The 19,345-nt window shown below is 37.8% G+C and overlaps 1 protein-coding gene across 2 annotated transcripts in view; it reads left to right on the forward strand.

The window, feature by feature from the left end:
* TTC29 (tetratricopeptide repeat domain 29) overlaps positions 1-19,345 on the forward strand; it is a 262,204-nt gene that overhangs the window by 141,498 nt on the left and 101,361 nt on the right. For both annotated transcript variants that reach the window (XM_008267377.5, XM_089302401.1), the window contains exon 8: positions 9,924-10,015. In XM_008267377.5, coding sequence (XP_008265599.2) covers positions 9,924-10,015 — 92 coding nt within the window. The remainder of the gene's footprint in view (positions 1-9,923; positions 10,016-19,345) is intronic.

Here is a 19,345-nt window from a genome sequence, read left to right on the forward strand (position 1 = left end):
TTCAATTAAGGAGGAAGTATGAAAATAAAATTTTTGTTGAATGAAATAATTCATTATTTTGTTTCCTTCAGATAGATTTAAGGAAAAATGAGTTGATGAGTGATTAATAAGGCAAAATAAATTCTTGAGAACAATTAGAGCATATCTTAGACTACTAAATATATTGATGTAACAATGTAAAAGCTAAACCATATTTATTGAAGGAAGAATTCTAGACCATTTAACCCAGCCCCATCATCCTCCAGATTTGGAAGTGGCAGCACAAGACAACCCAGCGACTCGTCCTAGGTCCCACAATGAACGAGCAGCAGAGAAGAAGCTGGAACCAGCACCATTTACTATGTAGTCCTTTCTGCCCTACTCCATGCAACCTTTACTGTGTGTGCGGCGACACACTCAGTGTGTGGCCAACAGTCTAAATGATGAGAAACGGGTTTCAGGGGTCAAAGAGCACGTCTTCCAAATGATCAGTATTAAAAACAGTCAGGCTAGACTACTTCCAACTTACGAATATTGTTTCAACAGAATACAAACTACTTAACTATCTTTGCATGTTGGATAGTCTATAAATTTGCATAGTGAATTCATTCAAGATAAAAATTTATAAAAAAAGAATTACTGCATGTCAGATACTTTGCCTTTCCAGAAAGCATGTTAGAACCTTTACATAATGCAAGCCCAATTCTGTTTACTCCCTTTGAAACCCTTCCACCAGTGCCCACTGCTGGCTCCAGTAAATAGCCCTGAAAGCCGCTGCTGCCCAGGCTGGTCCTTGTGACTGGTCTGTGACTGCAGTGCTTGTCAGAAATCATTAGCCACTGATTTCTTTGACTAATGTTGCAGTTGATTGTCTGAATCGTGTTCAGACACTGTAAATGAGGCAGAAACATCCTTTCTGCTCACCAACTGTGAAATGGCTAAAGGGAGTTAGATTGCCAGATATCAGAATAAATGTATCTCCAATAAGATTTGACAATGATTTCAAGCTCAAGATGGTGAACTTGGTTTTATTTAAATTTCTGTATTCTGTATTGCACATGTGTAAGTCAGAACCATTGCCCCTTTTTCCCTCCAAGTAGTGCACTGTATTGAAAACAGTGCTGAACTTTTTTTTTTTTTATGAAATGACACAGTTTGGGGTTTGTAAAGGGAATTATAATGAAATGTTATCCGTGCTGCCTAGTTATGGTGAGAAAAGAAGAAAGAGGTAAAAACAATTGCACGCTTGGCAATGAACTCATAACTTCTTGTTTATAGACAAACTTGCTGGATGCACTTTGTGGTTTTACAATTTCTGTTCTAGATAATGTCATTTAAGCTCTCCTAATACTCTCAGACTTGTAGACAAATCTAGAAAGAAACCACTCAAATGTGGGTGAACTGCAGGCATTTCCATTCTTATTTATTTCAAGCTATCCTGCATGACTGCAAATTTGGGGGCATTGGGGAGGAATAAACAGCCACTTTTCAGTGTTGGAAGGACGATCAAATGAAGAGGGTTGGACTTTATCTTGTCCCACAAGACACGATCATAAGCATGACTAGTAGGTTGAAGTCACAGATCTTGCCTCAGCTTACCCAGTTGTTTTCTCAAATAACTCACTGGTGATTGAATGGCTGGCCTTCCAAGGGAATAGTTTCCAATCATGAAATTTTTTAAATGAAGGCTCAGGGTTTCTTCACACATTCGGGGATCAATAAGTCTTTGTTATGGGTTGTAGGTTGAACATTATAGGATATTTGGCAAAATCACTGGACTTGAATTTAGAGATACCAATAACACCATCCCCTGACTGGCAATTATGACAACCTAAAATAATCCCAGAGGTTGCCAAATATCCATGGTAGGGCCAAAATAACTCCTTTTTAAAAGCCATTGGTTTAGAGAAGCACAGGCAAAGTTCAGCAGTTGCTTCCTGCAAGTCTTCACTTAGTACTTTCAGATACCTCATCTTATTGGAAGGTTATAACATGGCTTCAAGGTAGGCTTTATTCGTTTCTATTTTACATCCAAGGTAATAGGCTCTGAGAGATTCAGTTACCTGACACATGTCACTCAGCTCAGTAGTAAACCTGCCTGACTTGAGAGCCTGTGATAGCTGAAGAAAACTTGAACACCTAGAGGGAAATTTGATTAATTATCCCATACGACCCCTCCAGAGCCTGTACTGTGCTCTCAAAGTAGGCGACCCTGTTGACTCAGACAGTGAACTAATGAAGGATGAAAGAAAGAACAAGGGGAGAGAGTGGCAGAAGAAGAAAGGAATGTGTATTGAAAGAAAATACAAAGTGCAAGAAGGATTAGCATTCACTGATTTTTTTTTTTTTTTTTGCAAAGCTTCAAAATTCCCATTTTGAATGGGTGGGCTAGACTCTAGGACTTATTTTATTTCATGGTTTCTATCCATTATTTCCCCCACAGAAATAATGGTAGAGAGAATGTGTTCCAATGTGGCTAAACGGTAGTGTTTTGCATTATTGGCTACTATATCTCTAGCACCTAGAATAAGAGCTGGTCCATAGAAGATGCTCAGTATTTGTGTAATGAGTTAGTGTCTTTGACTGAAACTTTAACACTTTATACGGACTTAGAGCACTATGTAATTTTCGTGTCTGGAAGTCTTACCCTTTAGCATAACATGACCTGGTTGACCTGAGCTGTGCGTGCACAGTGATATACCACAGGGAGAAAGGGCCTTCCTCTGCTTGCGCTAGGCACAAAAACAAAATTTTTTCCACATTAAATTTTGAAAACTTGGAATGATGGGACACAAGTGCCCACTGCACCATTATGAATGGGATATATTTAACCAAGCACTCAGAAAGTAGAAAAGAAAAAAATATTTATTTGAAAAAAGAATTCTGCAAAAGATCACTTTTTTTAAGCCTATAAAAATATAAGGATGAAAATGAATAGCCTGCCTTACCTTCACAACAATAATCAAATTATTTCTCATTAAAAAGACAAATTGAAGTTTGACAGTTTTGTCCCTTAATATTATGAAATTAAAGTTGCAATTACTTAGTCTGTATGACTAGAAGAAACACTCTATGAATGAAGTGTAAAGTTCAATCTGGTCTGGCACTGCAGCTCACTTGGCTAATCCTCCGCCTGCGGCACCAGCATCCCGGGTTCTAGTCCTGGTCAGGGCGCCAAATTCTGTCCTGGTTGCTCCTCTTCCAGTATAGCTCTCTGCTCTGGCCCAAGAAGGCAGTGGAGAATGGCCCTAGTCCTTGGGCCCTGCCCCCGCATGGGAGACCAGGAGGAAGCACCTGACTCCTGGCTTTGGATTGGCGTAGCATGCCAATGGTAGTGGCCATTTTGGGGGTGAACCAACAGAAAGGAAGACCTTTCTCTCTGTCTCTCTCTCTCTCTCTGTATAACTCTGCCTGTCAAAAAAAAAGTTCAATCTGTTCTTCTGTTGGACATTGTTGCTTCTGTCCATACCAGCCTTTTGTTTTTCCTCATCTACAAAGGCTAACTCAAGCTGCACTTCTCTCTGCAAATCCAGTTGGTACTCCTTTAAAATGCACAATGACTTTCTCTTCCTATATGAAACCTCCCCTGGTTATATGTGCTTCATAGTTCTTGCAGCTCTCTGAAAATTCACTCATTTCCTTATTTCATTACAAATTGCCTCCCCATCACTCAGATACAATGCAAAGTGTGTGGGGGCAGGGATTTTACATGATGGCAACTCTAACCCCAGCACTTAGAGCAAACTCAGTATCTGTGTAGCATCAATGTCTGTGAATTAAATGTTTAGCCCTTTACATAGACATAGCACTGCATGAATTCCCGGGTCTCTAAGTCTTCTTCCCTTAATAAGGTCTTTAAGAGCAGAGCAGAGACATCGTTTTCTGTCTAGCCGTCACACTTAAATAGTGGAAGAGTTCTTTGTATTACACACTGGTTCTGAACTATGGGCATCCTGAAGAGTGTGACAACAGGAGGGAAGGAAACCAGCATGCAGTGACCTTGCAGCCAGCACATCTGCTGCTGCCTGCTCTGCTCTTTGCTTTTTCTGCCTCTCCCAGGCTGTCGTGTAAGAAACATGGTGGAAAAGTATGGGAGCTTCTAGAAAACCTGACAGTTCAGAAGTAGATTTTTTTAAGTTATAAATACTAGTACTTTCTCAAGAGGTCATATCAAAGGTCAGATTTTTCAGACAAGTATAGCCTTTGTTAAAACCTTTGCTCCAAATTTTCCTGCCACACGCTGTCTGCATTGCTTCACTTCACTCTCTAAGACTACCTGGAAGAAATGATTAGGGGCAACCAAATATTTTCCTTTTAAAACTGTAACTTCCTCTGGCAGAGTTAATGATTTTTAATTAATTTTTGAGATAACATATTTTCAATTAACACTGCAGTCAGAGGCTTAATGCTCCACAAAATAACTTCAACAAACAAAAAGCAAAAAGACCATACTTTAGTAAGAACACAGGCAAGTTCCATAAACAACAATCAAATGAAAAGATGTTGACTTCACCAATATATGGTAAACTTCACTGTGGAAAAAGTATGGTGAGTTCTTTAAAAATTAGAAATAGACTTGCCATGTGATCCAGCAAACCCACTACTCTACTGTGTACTTAGCCAAAAAGCATGAACACATTGTATCAAAGAGATACCTGCATCACCATATTTATAGCAGCACTGTTCATAATACCCAAAATATGGAATTAAACCAGGTATACACACACACACACACACACACACAGGAATGTTATTCAGCCATTAAAAAATGAAATTCTATCATTTGCATCAAAATGGTTACAACTGGAAAACATTGAGTGAAATAAAATGGACACAGAAAGACAAATTCTGCATGTTCCTCTTATATGTGAGAGCTAAAATTAAAAAAAAAAAAAGCTAATGATGTTTGAGTCATTCATACCTAGGTATATGTTAGTTTAACCAACCTCTTTTCTTCTATCAGTTAGCCAAGTAAATTTCCTTGGCGAAAACTAAAGAAGGTGCCTTAAAAGAGTGGAAGAGTCTTCTAGCAGTTAGGATGCCTCCATCTCATAACAAAGATTCTCAGTTTCATACCTGGCTCTGGCTGCCATCTCCGGCTTCCTGATAATGCTGATCTTGGGAGGCAACGGCGATGGCTCAAGTAAATGAGTTCCTGCCAAGTGGGCAGGAGATCTGAATTGAGTTTCCAGCTCCCAGCTTTGGCCTCTGGCTGTTTGTCCAGCCCTGGCTGTCACAGGAATTTAAGGGTGAACTAGTGGGTGAGAGCTAGCTCACTCTGTATGTGTATGTCTCTGTGTGTGTGTGTGTGTGTGTCTTCCCTTCTCTTGTTTTTTTCTCTATTCAAATTTAAATTTTTTAATAAAATTTGAAAATGACTTTTTAAAAAAATGGGGGGGGGTGAGTGAAGGCAAATGTCAAATTATTTCAGATTTTTTTTTTGTCAAAACTGGACATTTACCCAAGGAAAAGGGAAAAAAAAGTTCCTCTATAATTCTCTTCTTTTTCCCCTAACAGCAGACTGGAAAAGTATAGGATGATAGATCCTTAAAGTAAGAGAATTTCTTTGTACTTTGATTGTGGTGGTATTCACATGAATGAATGGATATGATAAAATGGCATACAAGTTAATAAAAATGCACACAAATGTGAGGCGGTGGATTACATCAGTGCCAATTCCCTGGTTGTGACAAGGCACTTAATTATGCCACAAGGCATTATTAGGGGAAAACGGGGTGAAAGATATATGGGATCTCTCTGTATTATTTCCTACCACTGCATGTGGCTCTACAATTATCTTTAAAGTTTTGAAAACAAAGGAACTAAGACAACGTTTTCTTACAATGTCTCAGTAGACAAAGAGGTGATAGGAATAATCCCACTAATAAAAGCTGACTGCTGGATTTTTTTTTTCTTAAGTTTGCTTAAAATAAAGGGGATAAGCCGGCGCCGCGGCTCACTAGGCTAATCCTCCGCCTAGCGGCGCCGGCACACCGGGTTCTAGTCCCAGTCGGGGCGCCGGATTCTGTCCCGGTTGCCCCTCTTCCAGGCCAGCTCTCTGCTGTGGCCAGGGAGTGCAGTGAAGGATGGCCCGAGTCCTTGGGCCCTGCACCCCATGGGAGACCAGGAGAAGCACCTGGCTCCTGCCATCGGATCAGCGTGGTGCGCTGGCCGCAGCACGCCGGCCGCAGTGGCCATTGGAGGGTGAACCAATGGCAAAGGAAGACCTTTCTCTCTCTCTCACTGTCCACTCTGCCTGTCAAAAAATAATAATAATAATAAAGGGGATATAAAAGAGTAATTGCAAAGGGTTAAAAATAGGAAGGCAGGAAGAGAAATCAATGCCAAACACTTCATTTTCTTCTGTTCTAAGAAAACCTTGTACCTGGTATTCATAAGAATTGAAAGGAAACAGTTGGGTGTTTGATGTTATCAGACCTAATAACGTGTTCCCATGTATCTCCTTAAAGCAGAGCTGAGGAAAGTACAGCCTGTGGGCCGTGAAAGGCTCACAAAATCATTTGGTCTGGCCCTGCCAAGGCAGCCACAGGCAGAACTTGAAATTCAGTAAATCTATAGCGGCCTAACTTTTAGGTTGTTAGTTCTGTATGGCCCGTAAATGATGTTCTAAATATCCAAATGGCCCTTGGCAGAAAAATGATCCCCACCCCAATCCTAGATCGGCTTCCAGCAAACTGTGTGCCACAAGGCCAGTCAATCAGCTACAGCAGATCCCTCAGATTGCCACACTGTATTTTCTCACCTGAAGTGTTCTTTATAAAAAAGAAATCTACTCTTAGGTGTTTCAAGTTGATCGATATTTATTGATTTGTAGATGTACCTTCCCAGAAAGTAGGACAAGTAGCTTACCATGGATCAGTATACAGCATCCTATTGCTTACAGAATTCATAATCTCGTGTTACTTTTCCATATATTTTACAGAATTCATAACCTCATGTTATTTTTCCATATATTTGTAGGGGCTTTTCTTCAGTCATAATGAAAACCTTCCCACCCTCATCAGTGTGAACTACACAGTTCACCAGTGTGCTAGAGCATGCCCTGTGTTCTCTGTGGTTTCACTTGCATGCATGTCCTCTCCCCCCTGGAGTTCCTGTTCCTGAGGAGCAGAGCTTACCCTTGGTCAGACCAGCTCCTCTACAAGGTCCTCAGTATGGATTTCTTGTTATTTACTGTTTCCTTATTTGGCCATAATGAACTATATATTCTTCCTACTGCCTAGGTATTTCCTGTTTTTAGGTAAATTGTTTAAGGAGCTACCCAAACTCTCAAGTCATACATAAAATGAGGAGGGAAATTCCCACCAGGAGCTAGCTGTTCACTGGGAGTGCTTAAGAGATTCCCAAAGAATTCTTGTCTTGAGGTTTACATATCATTTTATGTTACCTCATTGTAGCCTCACTACAACTCTAGGTTTTCTTTTTAACTCATGAGGAAATTCAACACAAAAAACTTTGGGCCCAAATGTGTTGGTTATGAGAGATCCAGGACTTGAATCCAAGTCTACAAATTCTAAGGTGAGTGTTCATTACAGTAGGCTGCATTTTTCTCCATAAGGGAGTTACTACAGAGTCAAGTCGAAGGGCAAAGCCAAAAACCCGGGTTGAGCTGAGTTGTGCCCCTGTTGCTCCATGGATTGTTGCACTCTGGTGTGGGATAGGAGCCATCAACAGGAAAGCAGGCAGCTACCTCCTTTCTATAGGCAAGAGAGTCACACGTCTCACATAAAATTGAGCACCTCTGCACGTTGCCATACGCTTTGGGGCCCATTGTGGCCAGGGATACTGGAGAGAGGGGCAATAGTTTCAGCTCTGAAAAAACAAGTCTTCAGTCATTGCTAATTCACATAATTGCTTTCAGTCCAATGCCTACACCACTGCACTGTAAAGGGGTTGAGAATTGCAAGCATGTTCTCATCTATTTAAGGTTTCCTGAGGTCCAAATGGTGTCTAGGACATGGTATTTGCAGAAGAAGACAATGACCTATTTTTGGCCCAAGATAACAATAATCTTTAATATTCTGAATGTCGTATAGAAACATATGGAGTAAAAGAAATGACATTAGAAAATCTCTTCCTAAATATTTTGATATTTGGATTCAGTAAGCTCTCTGATAAATGCATGAATTTCAGGGTTTCTGCCCTTACATCAGACAGGTCTGTGTCAAGTAAGAGCTGATTAAGCATAGGTGTTGTCAGTTACGCAAGACAGAGTAGAAAGTATATTCTCATCTTTTTTTTTCCACAGGCAGAGTGGACAGTGAGAGAGAGAGACAGAGAGAAAGGTCTTCCTTTGCCGTTGGTTCAGCCTCCAATGGCCGCTGCTGCTGGCGCACCATGCTGATCCAATGGCAGGAGCCAGGTACTTCTCCTGGTCTCCCATGGGGTGCAGGGCCCAAGGACTTGGGCCATCCTCCACTGCACTCCCTGGCCACAGCAGAGAGCTGGCCTGGAAGAGGGTCAACCGGGACAGAATCCGGCGCCCCGACCAGGACAAGAACCCGGTGTGCCGGTGCCGCAAGGCGGAGGATTAGCCTAGTGAGCTATACAGTTATACAGGGTTTGTCCAGAGACTTAAAAATAAGAATCAAGATTAATAATAATATCTTAACTATTTCAAAATTGCTAAAGTAATAGATTTTTTAAAGTTCATGCTACAAAAAATGAAAAGTTCATGAAATGATGGAATATGTTTATTAACTTAACTGAATCTTTCTATAACCTATATGTAGAATGAAACATCACATTATATCCTATAATACATACTTATAATTTGCTAATTATAGATAAGTAATTTTAAAATACTTTTGAAAGTACAATCAGTGAAATTTTGAACCTTGCACATTTAGCAGAAATTATAACTCGGGTCTATAAGTAACTTGAATAAGCATTATGTCAAAGCACTCATTTGCAAACACACAAAACTCAATTTTTGTGAGGTATCACAACAGCCTCATTGAAATAATCTTCCAAATGTTAACCTTAGGAAAGTAAAGATTAATATCAACACTGCCTCTAATCCTTGAACCTGGAGCTGCCTAATTCTGGCAGCAGCACTCACTCACAGTCTATTTATGTCCCTGTCATTCTGCGTCTCCCTCCCAAATGCCATCGAATCACTCACTAATTTTTGCTTAGAAGATGTGCAAAAAGGATTTCCATAGAGGTCTTTGGAGATTTCCTGTGTCCTCATGTGTGTAATAGGTTGGGTTGAGTAAAAATGAGGGAAAGGGAAAGAATGTAGATTTTGTTTTATGTATTTTTCTCTTTATTTTCTATTGAAAGGTGGGGGAGAGTAAAGAAGAAAATTATACCGTACCGATGATGTCAGTGTTAAATTAAATTAAGATCATATGTTGGCTTTGGCAGCTGTGATCTTTTGATTATTGAAGAGATTGTTGGTAATGAAGTACCTCTGTAAGAAGTATTTTTAGTGTATTCTGTATACATATACACACTATGAGATATGCATCTAATAAAATAATAGGTTTAGAAATAATCTAGCAACTAAATTCATGCTTTTCAAACAACTATTTATAGAAAGAAAAGTGATACTTAAGCTTCCATAGTAGAATATTGTAATCTACCTTATATTACCACTCATAATAGTCTCATATTTTAAAATAATGTTATAAACATTCTATTATTTTTCACACCTACATTATATAAATTGGAAGTTTCAGGATTGTGTAAGAGAAGAATTATTTTTATAAAAGTGAGACCTCATTGTCAAGGCTTAAAGGGATTGCCATGAAACAAGTAGTGCTACAGATAAAAATAAAGCATGCCTACATAATTTTTAAACCAAAAAAATTACAGAGGCATTTAAAATTATTTTCATCTTTTGTGCTATGAAATGAAACATAAAAGAGCGATGTGTCTGGCTATGCTCTATGTTCAGTATGTATTTCTCTCCCTGATAGGTCCTTAACACGTGCTGCAGAATCTCTGCAGACCTTGATGATGATCTCAGCCTGGGGAGAGCCTATGAAGCAGTAGCCAAGGTCTTGAGGAGGTAAGTTAGCACATCCTTGCCTTGCTGTCACTGTGAATTCACTCAACTGTGGAAGACTTAAATTGTTTGAGGTCTGTCGCTTTCCATTACTGCCTGCTTAAATTTTAAGCAGTGCCCTTCTTAAGTGACCCTTTCATTGTAAGTTATTTTAAACCCTTGTGGTATTTTAAAATATGCATCTAAACTCTTCTTTGTCTCTTCTTCCTTCGTATTATTTTCTCTTCTGTTTTCTGTAAGTTTAGTGATGACCTTGAATGAAGGGAGAAAATCAGGTCACATCTTGCAGGTTAAGAAAGCAGAGAGCACAGAAATGCACGCTTCAGTGACCAGTTTCCCATGGCCTTCCTAGATCTCTTCTTTGAGGAAAGTTTCCATTTATGCTTCAGTCATCCTTCTTCCTTTCCGACATCTCTCCATTGAGCATATCTGGATAGACAATTGGGTACAAAACCAATATTCATTTACTCTATTTAAAACATCAAATTTAACAAAAGTATAAATACAAATTTCCAATGTACAATTTTCCCATGGGAAATATATGATTTTTTTCCCTCCACTTATATTGTGATCACTGTGCACTTCATTTAATCTTTACATTATGTAGTACCATTATGACTTAAGCCATGATGGAATAGGGAGAAAAAAAGTTATCAAAGTTAAGACCTTACTTTTAGAATTTTTTTTATATCCAGAATTATAGTTTTCTAAAAAATAGTTGCAGTAGTGTAGATAGATAGATACATATACATACATATATACATAGGTAGATAAAGATCTGATTTCTTCCTGTTTATATTTAAATTGCAAGTACATACAGAGTGGTATTTTGAAAGGGAAATTGTTATTAGAAAGTCATCTAAAACATGAAATGCCTAGTGAGCTGGAGGTGGAATCACTAGTGCATATTATCATTATTAATATAATAATAATTGGTCAAAATACTAATACCAAAGAAATGGAATGGACTGTACAAAATACCAAGTAAATTATAGTCACTGCTGGGTAAGTGGTACAGAAACACAGACACAGTTATAAGGTGAGTATGAACACTAACTCAACAAAGGGAGATTGAGCCACAGGTAAGTTATTTCCAAATAAATATTGGAAACTAATCCAGGGAAGACCAACCAGCTGACCTTTAAAATTTTTCCGTACATAAATAGAGTGTCAATTGTTAAATCAACAACGGGAGTCACTGTGCACCTGCTCCCCATGTAGGACCTCTGTCCTTAATGTGTTGTACTAAGTGAATTAATGGTAACACTACTCCTCAAACAGTACTCTATACTTTGTGCGTCTGTGTGGTGCAGTCTGTTGAAATCTTTACTTAGTGTATACTAAGTTGATCTTCTGTATATAAAGATAATCGAAAATGAATCATGATGAAGAATGGGATGGGAGAGGGAGTGGGAGATGGGATGGTTGCGGGTGGGAGGGAAGTTATCAGGGGAAAAGCCACTGTAATTCAAAAGTTGTGCTTTGGAAATTTATATTTATTAAATAAAAGTTGAAAAAAAAACTTTTCCATTCCAAGTAAAAGCCAAGAAGAAACAAATGCTTGAATACAAAGAAGAGATTTATAAGTATTCAACTTAATGTCTGTTAAAATAAACCAACTCTGCTTTTTTGTTCAGTTTTGAGTCTGTTTTTACCATTGAAAGAAATTGATAGAAAATGATTATATTCTTCCTCTTGCTTTGTAGTAAATGTACCTCTTTAAATCTGTATAACCTATTTTTTTACAAAATGATATTTCCATTGTGTCTCAACATAACTAAAGAGTTTAAACTCCAGGGAAAATTTGTTTTCTTTTCATGAGCTTTTACTGTGTCACAGGACTAGTATTGGAATGCTTCCTTGGGTGCTGATAGTATTTATAATTATTTTATTTATTTATTTGAGAGGCAGAGTTACAAAGAGAAAGGTCTTCCATCCACTGGTTCACTCCCCAAATAGCTGCAACAGCCGGAGCTTAGCCTATCTTAAGCTAGGAGCCAGGAGCTTCTCCAAGTATCTTATGTGGGAGCAGAGGACCAAGCACTTGGGCCATCTTCTACTGCTTTCCCAGGCCATAGCAGAGAGCTGGATAGGAAGAGGAGCAGCCAGGACACGAACGGGCGCCCATATGGGATGCCTGCACCACAGGTGGATGCTTAGCTCATTACGCCACAGCGCCGGCCCCTGTAATTATTTTTGAAACTTCTGGAGACAGGAAGTTCTCCCCAAATAACTTTCACATGTTAGCCTTGTGTCTCATCTGGAGTACTTTAGTCTACACCCTATGATTTCAATTCCTAGCCCACAGAGCCAAAACTAAGAGGAGAACTAAACAGTTATCTGGTACATTTTGGCAACAACAGACAATCTGATGTTTTAATTTGGCTGCTTAAGTATTATTAGGGAGTTAGGGATGGGAGACAATGTAGCTGTATTTGAGATTTTCTGAAGTCAAGTGTGGATTTGGTAGGAATGTGAATGATTCTGTTCCAACAGTCTCAGCAACCTAGTAACTTTCCTTAGGGCAAACAGATAATGGAACAAGATTTATCCCAAATTCACTTTTATACCAAATAAAAATAATTCCACCTATAAGAATCCCTGTCTACTAAAGTACAATAATGCTGTCCATGCTTTGTGTGGCCGAGGTTCTTGATTGTGCAGTGTTAGAAAAATGCACAAGGGCAAGGGAGACGTCTCTTCTGAGGTCACAGGGGACCCAGGCCACAACAAGGCTTCAAGGCCAAATCTGCCCTTTTGCAGCACTGTTGGTGTCTATAGAGGAGTGCTCAGGGGAATGGAAGACCCCACATATTTCAACCTCTGTGCACAATAATCCAAGACTATGACCTGTTGACGGGCAGATGTTTCAAAACCAAAAATCATATGTAGGTCAACAATAGCACTCTTGGATATCTGAGAATCCTTATTAAATCAAGTCCACTAAATAGTAGAAATCCTCCTATATTAATTGTGTGGACAGTTTTAGTAAATGTTTGCTTTGCGAGCTTAATATTCTTCAATAAGCTTGCATGTACCTTTACACACTCATTGTCATCATCATGCCATCATCATCACTTTCACATTATAAACTGCGCTTCTCAGGTTTACAGCAACATACAAGGGATAGAGCACATGCAAAACAGAGGAAACCTTGGCAGGACCATCTGCGATACAAGTCATATGGTGGGTGATGTTCAGCATTCCCTCCAAACCTCTTTTCCCTAACCTGTGCAGTTCCACCAGTTTCACTAATAGTAGCTCTATTTCTATAAAAATTTCTATATAAACATATTTAATCTCCTTCAAGGAAAGAGAAGAGGAGAGCTGTGTCTAGGATAAGTGTTTGTATAAGGCCATCCACTGAGCTTCCATGAAAGGTGAATAAGCTAGAAGGCTAGAAGCATCTAAAATAGTTATAAGAATTGATTCTGAACCCTCAAGTGAAAAAAATAGCATGTTCTCTCAAGACGAGGAATTTGGGAACCCAAAGTTTCCTAGTTGATTATACTAGACTTCAGAGCTGGAATTATTGAGGAAGTTTAGCAGTGACCAAGGTTTGTTATTTTTCACAGTTCATCTGAGTAATATTAACTGCACAAGAGTTTAAGTGACATAACAAAAATACACATTTAAACATTTAAAATGCCTCCCATTGGAATACTAGTGAAAAAAGCTGATGCTCCAAAATGATAAAAGCTGCTTTATTAAGTACATAGACCAGAATTATGGCCCATAAAACATAGAAAGATGAGATGAGAAATTTTGAAGTAAATATTATAAAGACAGACTTTAACTACAGAAGGAAAAACAGCCTCAATTTTATTTATGGTATTTTTTGCCTTGTTTACTGAAATTACTCCTTTACTGAAATGCCAAACTCTTCAACATCATCAGAATTATTCTTTAAAAGTATCTAGAAAAAAATCACAAAGATGTGTTTCAAGACACATTGGTCACAACTGTCCCATTTCTGGGTTTCCTCCATACCAGTTGGAAATCTGCTTGTGAACCCAAGTTAAATTATTTCCCAGTAAACTTTCCACAGTGATCTTTAAATCAATCAGTACAAAGTTCCAAGTGTGAAAATTACCTTTCTGTTATAACTGGAAATTAATTTCTTCTTGCTTGAGAGAAATGACATGCCCTAGTAATTCTCATATATTCTTTAAACAGGAACATCCAGGCTTTGATGCGAAATCTCCTAAAATGACCAAAAAATACATCACAATATTTCTATTAATTCATGAAATTAAGAACAGCTTTTTACATTTTCTCCTGTCACTGATCCCATTTGCCTTATTACTTTCATCTGTGGCCCACAGACTTGGTGGCACAATCAACAGACCCCTTAGTGGCTGTTTCATCTCTGCTCTATTTGATTTCTTCTCCCTGAGTAAATGATTAAGTTTTCATGCATTGGTTCAACCAAAATCTATGTTCACTCAACCACATCCTTTATTGATTACTTCTACTGCAAACAGTAGGCCAAGTGTGATATACATAATTGGACAGTTGTCAGGGGACGTGGGTGTTAACAGTCCTGTTTTCCCAGTAGAAAAGTGGAATCACCTTGATACACAAATATTCTGCACTGTTTCATTCTCATTCTTTGGACCGAGGAGTCCTGTTCCTCAGAATATATGTTTTTAACTCTCAAAGGTCTGGTTGAATGAATTTAATGATTATACCATATAATGTGCTGTTCAAGTTGCACCTGTGCACTGCATATAGAAAACTGGAATTAATATTTGTCTAACATTTTAACCTTGTCCTTCAACTTATACAAATAATCTGCAGCCTTTCTGTAAGAAAATAATTTTTGTCTCTTTCAAGGAGAAATTGGTTTTTAAATATGTTGCTAACTTTTACATTTGAAAACCCGTTAGCAAGAATATAATGTTTGTATTTCAGATACTGTACGAGTAACTTTGCTGGCTATATTACATTCATTGAGTAGAGCATAGTATTTGTGATAGAAATACTTTCCTGTAGTTGAATTTGTTAGAGCAAGTTCCAGATAATTTTGAACATGTTGGAGATCTGTTGCCCACTGGGAAGAAAAATAAAATCATCCAGCAATAGTTTGATTTATGCTACTTTTCTATTCCTTGTTCATGGAATTTTTTTTGTTTATTTGTATGTATTTAAATTTAATAATCTTCAACAGAACAAATCTAATCCAAAATATACTTCCATTAAAAATATATCAGCTTTTAGGAACATGAAACTAAGCATCCCTGAATTTGTTTCAGCTAAATAATAATAACAATAATAATTTTTCCTGAAGGTTTTAAAGTGATATGCAAAGCAGTCTCCAGTTTTTTTTTTCTTTTTTAATTATTTTTCCTTGAGTATCAAAATCCAGGATATAGCTTGGAAAGTTTATATCAATTTGATAAAAACATTTTTACACATAGAAATCCAAAAATTTGTTCTACATCCCAAATAGTATGATTGATTTATTGCTATTTTGTACTTTTAAGCTCTCTCAAAATTGTTTGGTCATCCTATAAAGAAAAAAATTATAATAAATAGGGAACTTCTCAATAGATTTCATTCTTTGCCTGCATTTGGGAAATTCCCCTCAAAAGCCTTTTTTTCTGATCTACATCTAACTGGAAAATTAGTCATAATTTTGGCATGAAAAAGTGAGGACAGAAGCAGTGTTTACAACTTAAGGAAAGCCAAATTCCATCCTATTTCTCATGCTTAACAGTTTCCTTTACCAATAAAAAAATGGCAAAAGAATGAATTTGATAGAGTCTGGTACTCAAGTAAACAATATGTTAGTTCTTTGATCCTGTTCCCTAGAAAGCAGATACTAGGATTTTGTGTGACTAGTTTGCAGAGTGTACATTTAAATTACCTTGTTTAATTCATTTCATGATAAAAGATTTTCAAGGAAATAATGCTTAACAAATTGAATTTTCTGTTTGGCTTGTGTTGGAAAATATCATCTAGAGAGCTGTGAATGTGAGAGTCGTTTGTTTCATACACGATACTAATACTTGCTGCCACTTAATGAATCCCTACTATGTGCCAGGCTATGAATTTTTTGCTTTTTCATCTAACAGCAATTTGTAGTCACTTTATTTATTTTTACCACTTTTTTAAATTTATTTTTTAAGAAATACAAATTTCATAAGTACAGCTTTAGGAATATAGTTATTCTTCCCACCATACCCGCCCTCCCACCCACATCCCCACCCCTCCCTCTCCTCCTTATTCTTCCCTTGCCAATACCATTCTCCATTAAGATTCATTTTCAATTAACTTTGTACACAGAAGACTCTATACTAAGTAAAGATTTCAACACTTTGCATACAAAAACAGAGAACTAGTGTGACAGTTAAATCTCATAATACATCTCACTGAGGACAGAGGTCCTGCATGGGGACTTAGTGCACAGTGACTCCTGTTGTTAATTTAACAATTAATGCTCTTATGTATGACATCAGTGATCACCTGAGGCTTTTGACATGAGCTGCCTAGGTTATGGAAACCTTTTAATTCCAAAAACTCCTTCAGTTTTTGGACAAAGGCCATAAGCAAAATGGAAGCTGTCTCCTCCATTTAGAAAAAGTATATCCTTTTTTGATGGCCACTTCTTTCTGCTGGGGTCTCACTCACAGAGATCTTTCATATAGAACATTTTTTTGCCACAGTGTCTTGGCTTTCCACACCTGAAATGCTCTCATGGGCTTTTCAGCCAGACCAGGAAGTCTTAAGGGCTGATTCTGAGGTCAGAATATTACTTACAATGATTGTCATTCTATGAGTCATTTTAAAAATGAACAAGCTGAAGTGTTGTTCAGTTTCTTAACTTTAATATGATCAAAATTATTCATCCAAGAAACCAGATTGGAATGAAGCCTAGATCTTTTTAATATCCACAATACAATGAATGACTTTAATGTAAGCTAACTTATTTTTCTTTTTTTAAAACTTTTATTTAGTAAATATAAATTTACAGAGTACAGTTTATGGATTACAATGGCTTCCCCTCATAACTTCCCTTCCATCTGCACCCCTCCCATCTCCCACTCCCTCTCCCATTCCATTCACATCAAGATTCATTTTCAGTTATCTTTATATACAGAAGATCGATTTAGTATATATTAAGATTTCATCAGTTTGCACCCACACAGAAACACAAAGTGTAAAATACTATTTCAGTACTAGTTATAGCATTAATTCACATTGGACAACACATTAAGGACAGAGATCCTACATGAGGAGTAAGTACACAGTGACTCCTGTTGTTCACTTAATAATTTGACACTCTTGTTTATGGTTTGTCAGTAGTCTCCCTAGGCTCTAGTCATGAGTTGCCAAGGCTATGGAAGCCTTTTGAGTTTGCCGACTTCAATCTTATTTAGACAAGGTCATAGTCAAAGTGGAAGTTCTCTCCTCCCTTCAGGGAAAAGTACCTCCTTCTTTGATGGCTTGTTCTTTCTACTGGGATCTCACTCACAGAGAACTTTCATTTAGGTCCTCTTTTTTTTGCCAGAGTATCTTGGCTTTCCATGCCTAAAATACTCTCATGGGCTCTTCAGCCAGATCCGAATGCCTTAAGGGCTGATTCTGAGGCCAGAGTGCTATTTAGGACATCTGCCATTCTATGAGTCTGCTGTGTATCCCACTTCCCATGTTGGATCGTTCTCTCCCTTTTTTATTCTATCAGCTAACTTATTTTTCTAAAGATACCACATCTATGAGAATAAATATTTCATCCAAATCATCAGAGGCTATACAAGTTGATATCCCTCCTCCCTCTGCCTCCTGTTTTGAATAAACTCCATTGACAATACTTTCTGAGCCTGTGACATGTTCTTTCAATCATTATTTGAGAGACATAGTTTTGATCTTTAGAAACAGCCAGATGAATTTGGGGTCACACTTAAAAAAAAAAAACAGGAAAAAAATCTCTACTGGTAATCCCATTTGTTGGACAAATTTTATTAAATGACTTATGCATGCTTTACATTGCTTCACTGTGAAGGAGTTTTCTAAAGAGAGATTCAAAAAATACCATCATCCTCACCGTTAGATGACCCTGTCAGATATAACCATTGTAAATAACTGCCTTATTTACATGCCAAGTGTGTATGGCAGTGAGAAAGTTGGATCTGAAGCAGGAGGGGAAGTGCCTAGAAACGCCTGTTTGCCTGATATGTGCTTATGAGAGTCAAGTCACACCATAGTACTAGAGGAAGCTATCCAAATAAAATTCACTGCAAGGGAAAGTCAAGCCCTGAATAGAACTTTGGAAAGAGCCAACTTTGGGTGAGTGTCAGTGAGAGGTATAGGAGAGGTGAAGGGATGGACTGATAGTGCTAGACGCCGAAGAGGGAAAAAACATTTGGAGAAAGAGAAGATGATTAACAGTGATTCCCAACCTATGTGCTGAGGATGTGGGTGAAAGTGGAGAGGGAAGAAACATGTCAATCACTAAACACACCACGCATTTTGTATATGTCACAATTCTAATATGTCTCCTAAAATGGACACAATTTTTTTAATTCATATAAACACTGAGAGGTCTCCATTGCATTCACTAGGTTTGACTCCAAATCTCTTTTGGCTTCTTTGTAAAATCAGAGTTACCCTCCAAACATTGGACATGCTTTTATAAGGTTGTCATATGAATGTACTCCAGATTTCAAAACACTATATGTAATTCATATTACCTATCCCACTTAATCTCATGTAGAGTACATTTATCTCCATCCAAGTTGACAGTGACATTCTTCAAGGACAGAAACCATATTCCCAGTAGTGAAAATATTTGGGGATATTTGCTATGCTTTCAAAGTTTCTTGATGTTACTGAAAAATCCAGTAGTCAGAGTTTATGGTCATGGACCTCAAACATCTGTTTGACAGAGGTTCTCACAGTATACTTGGAGGCTTAACTTTTGTGTATACTCTATAAGTGCCATCCTTCACAAATTTCCAACCATTCCTTCACTCAAAAATATGTATGTGCTTAGTAAATGCCAAGCGGTTTGCTATAAATTATGTTTTTCTGAGCATTTTTCTAGAGTATACAACCCTCTAAATGTGTATGCACAAATCTCAATGTGTTTTACACCAAAAATAAACATATTTTAATTCCATTTTCCATGAACATTTTTAAGTACCCTGATCTATGTGAATTCAGTGACACCTAGATTTCACTGCTCAGAAAAGCTTGCAAGAAAAAATTAGCCTTTACTTTTTGTAAGATTTTTAAAGGCTTTTCTTTTTTCAAAAGAGCTTTATTCATATAGCATTCAGGTCACCTTTTTAAGATCTACAACCTGGTGTATATTCTGGTATATTCACAGAG

The sequence above is a fragment of the Oryctolagus cuniculus genome, chromosome 8 (assembly GCF_051225735.1).
Source record: "Oryctolagus cuniculus isolate XC-2025 breed Fujian yellow rabbit chromosome 8, ASM5122573v1, whole genome shotgun sequence".
Lineage (NCBI taxonomy): Eukaryota > Metazoa > Chordata > Mammalia > Lagomorpha > Leporidae > Oryctolagus > Oryctolagus cuniculus.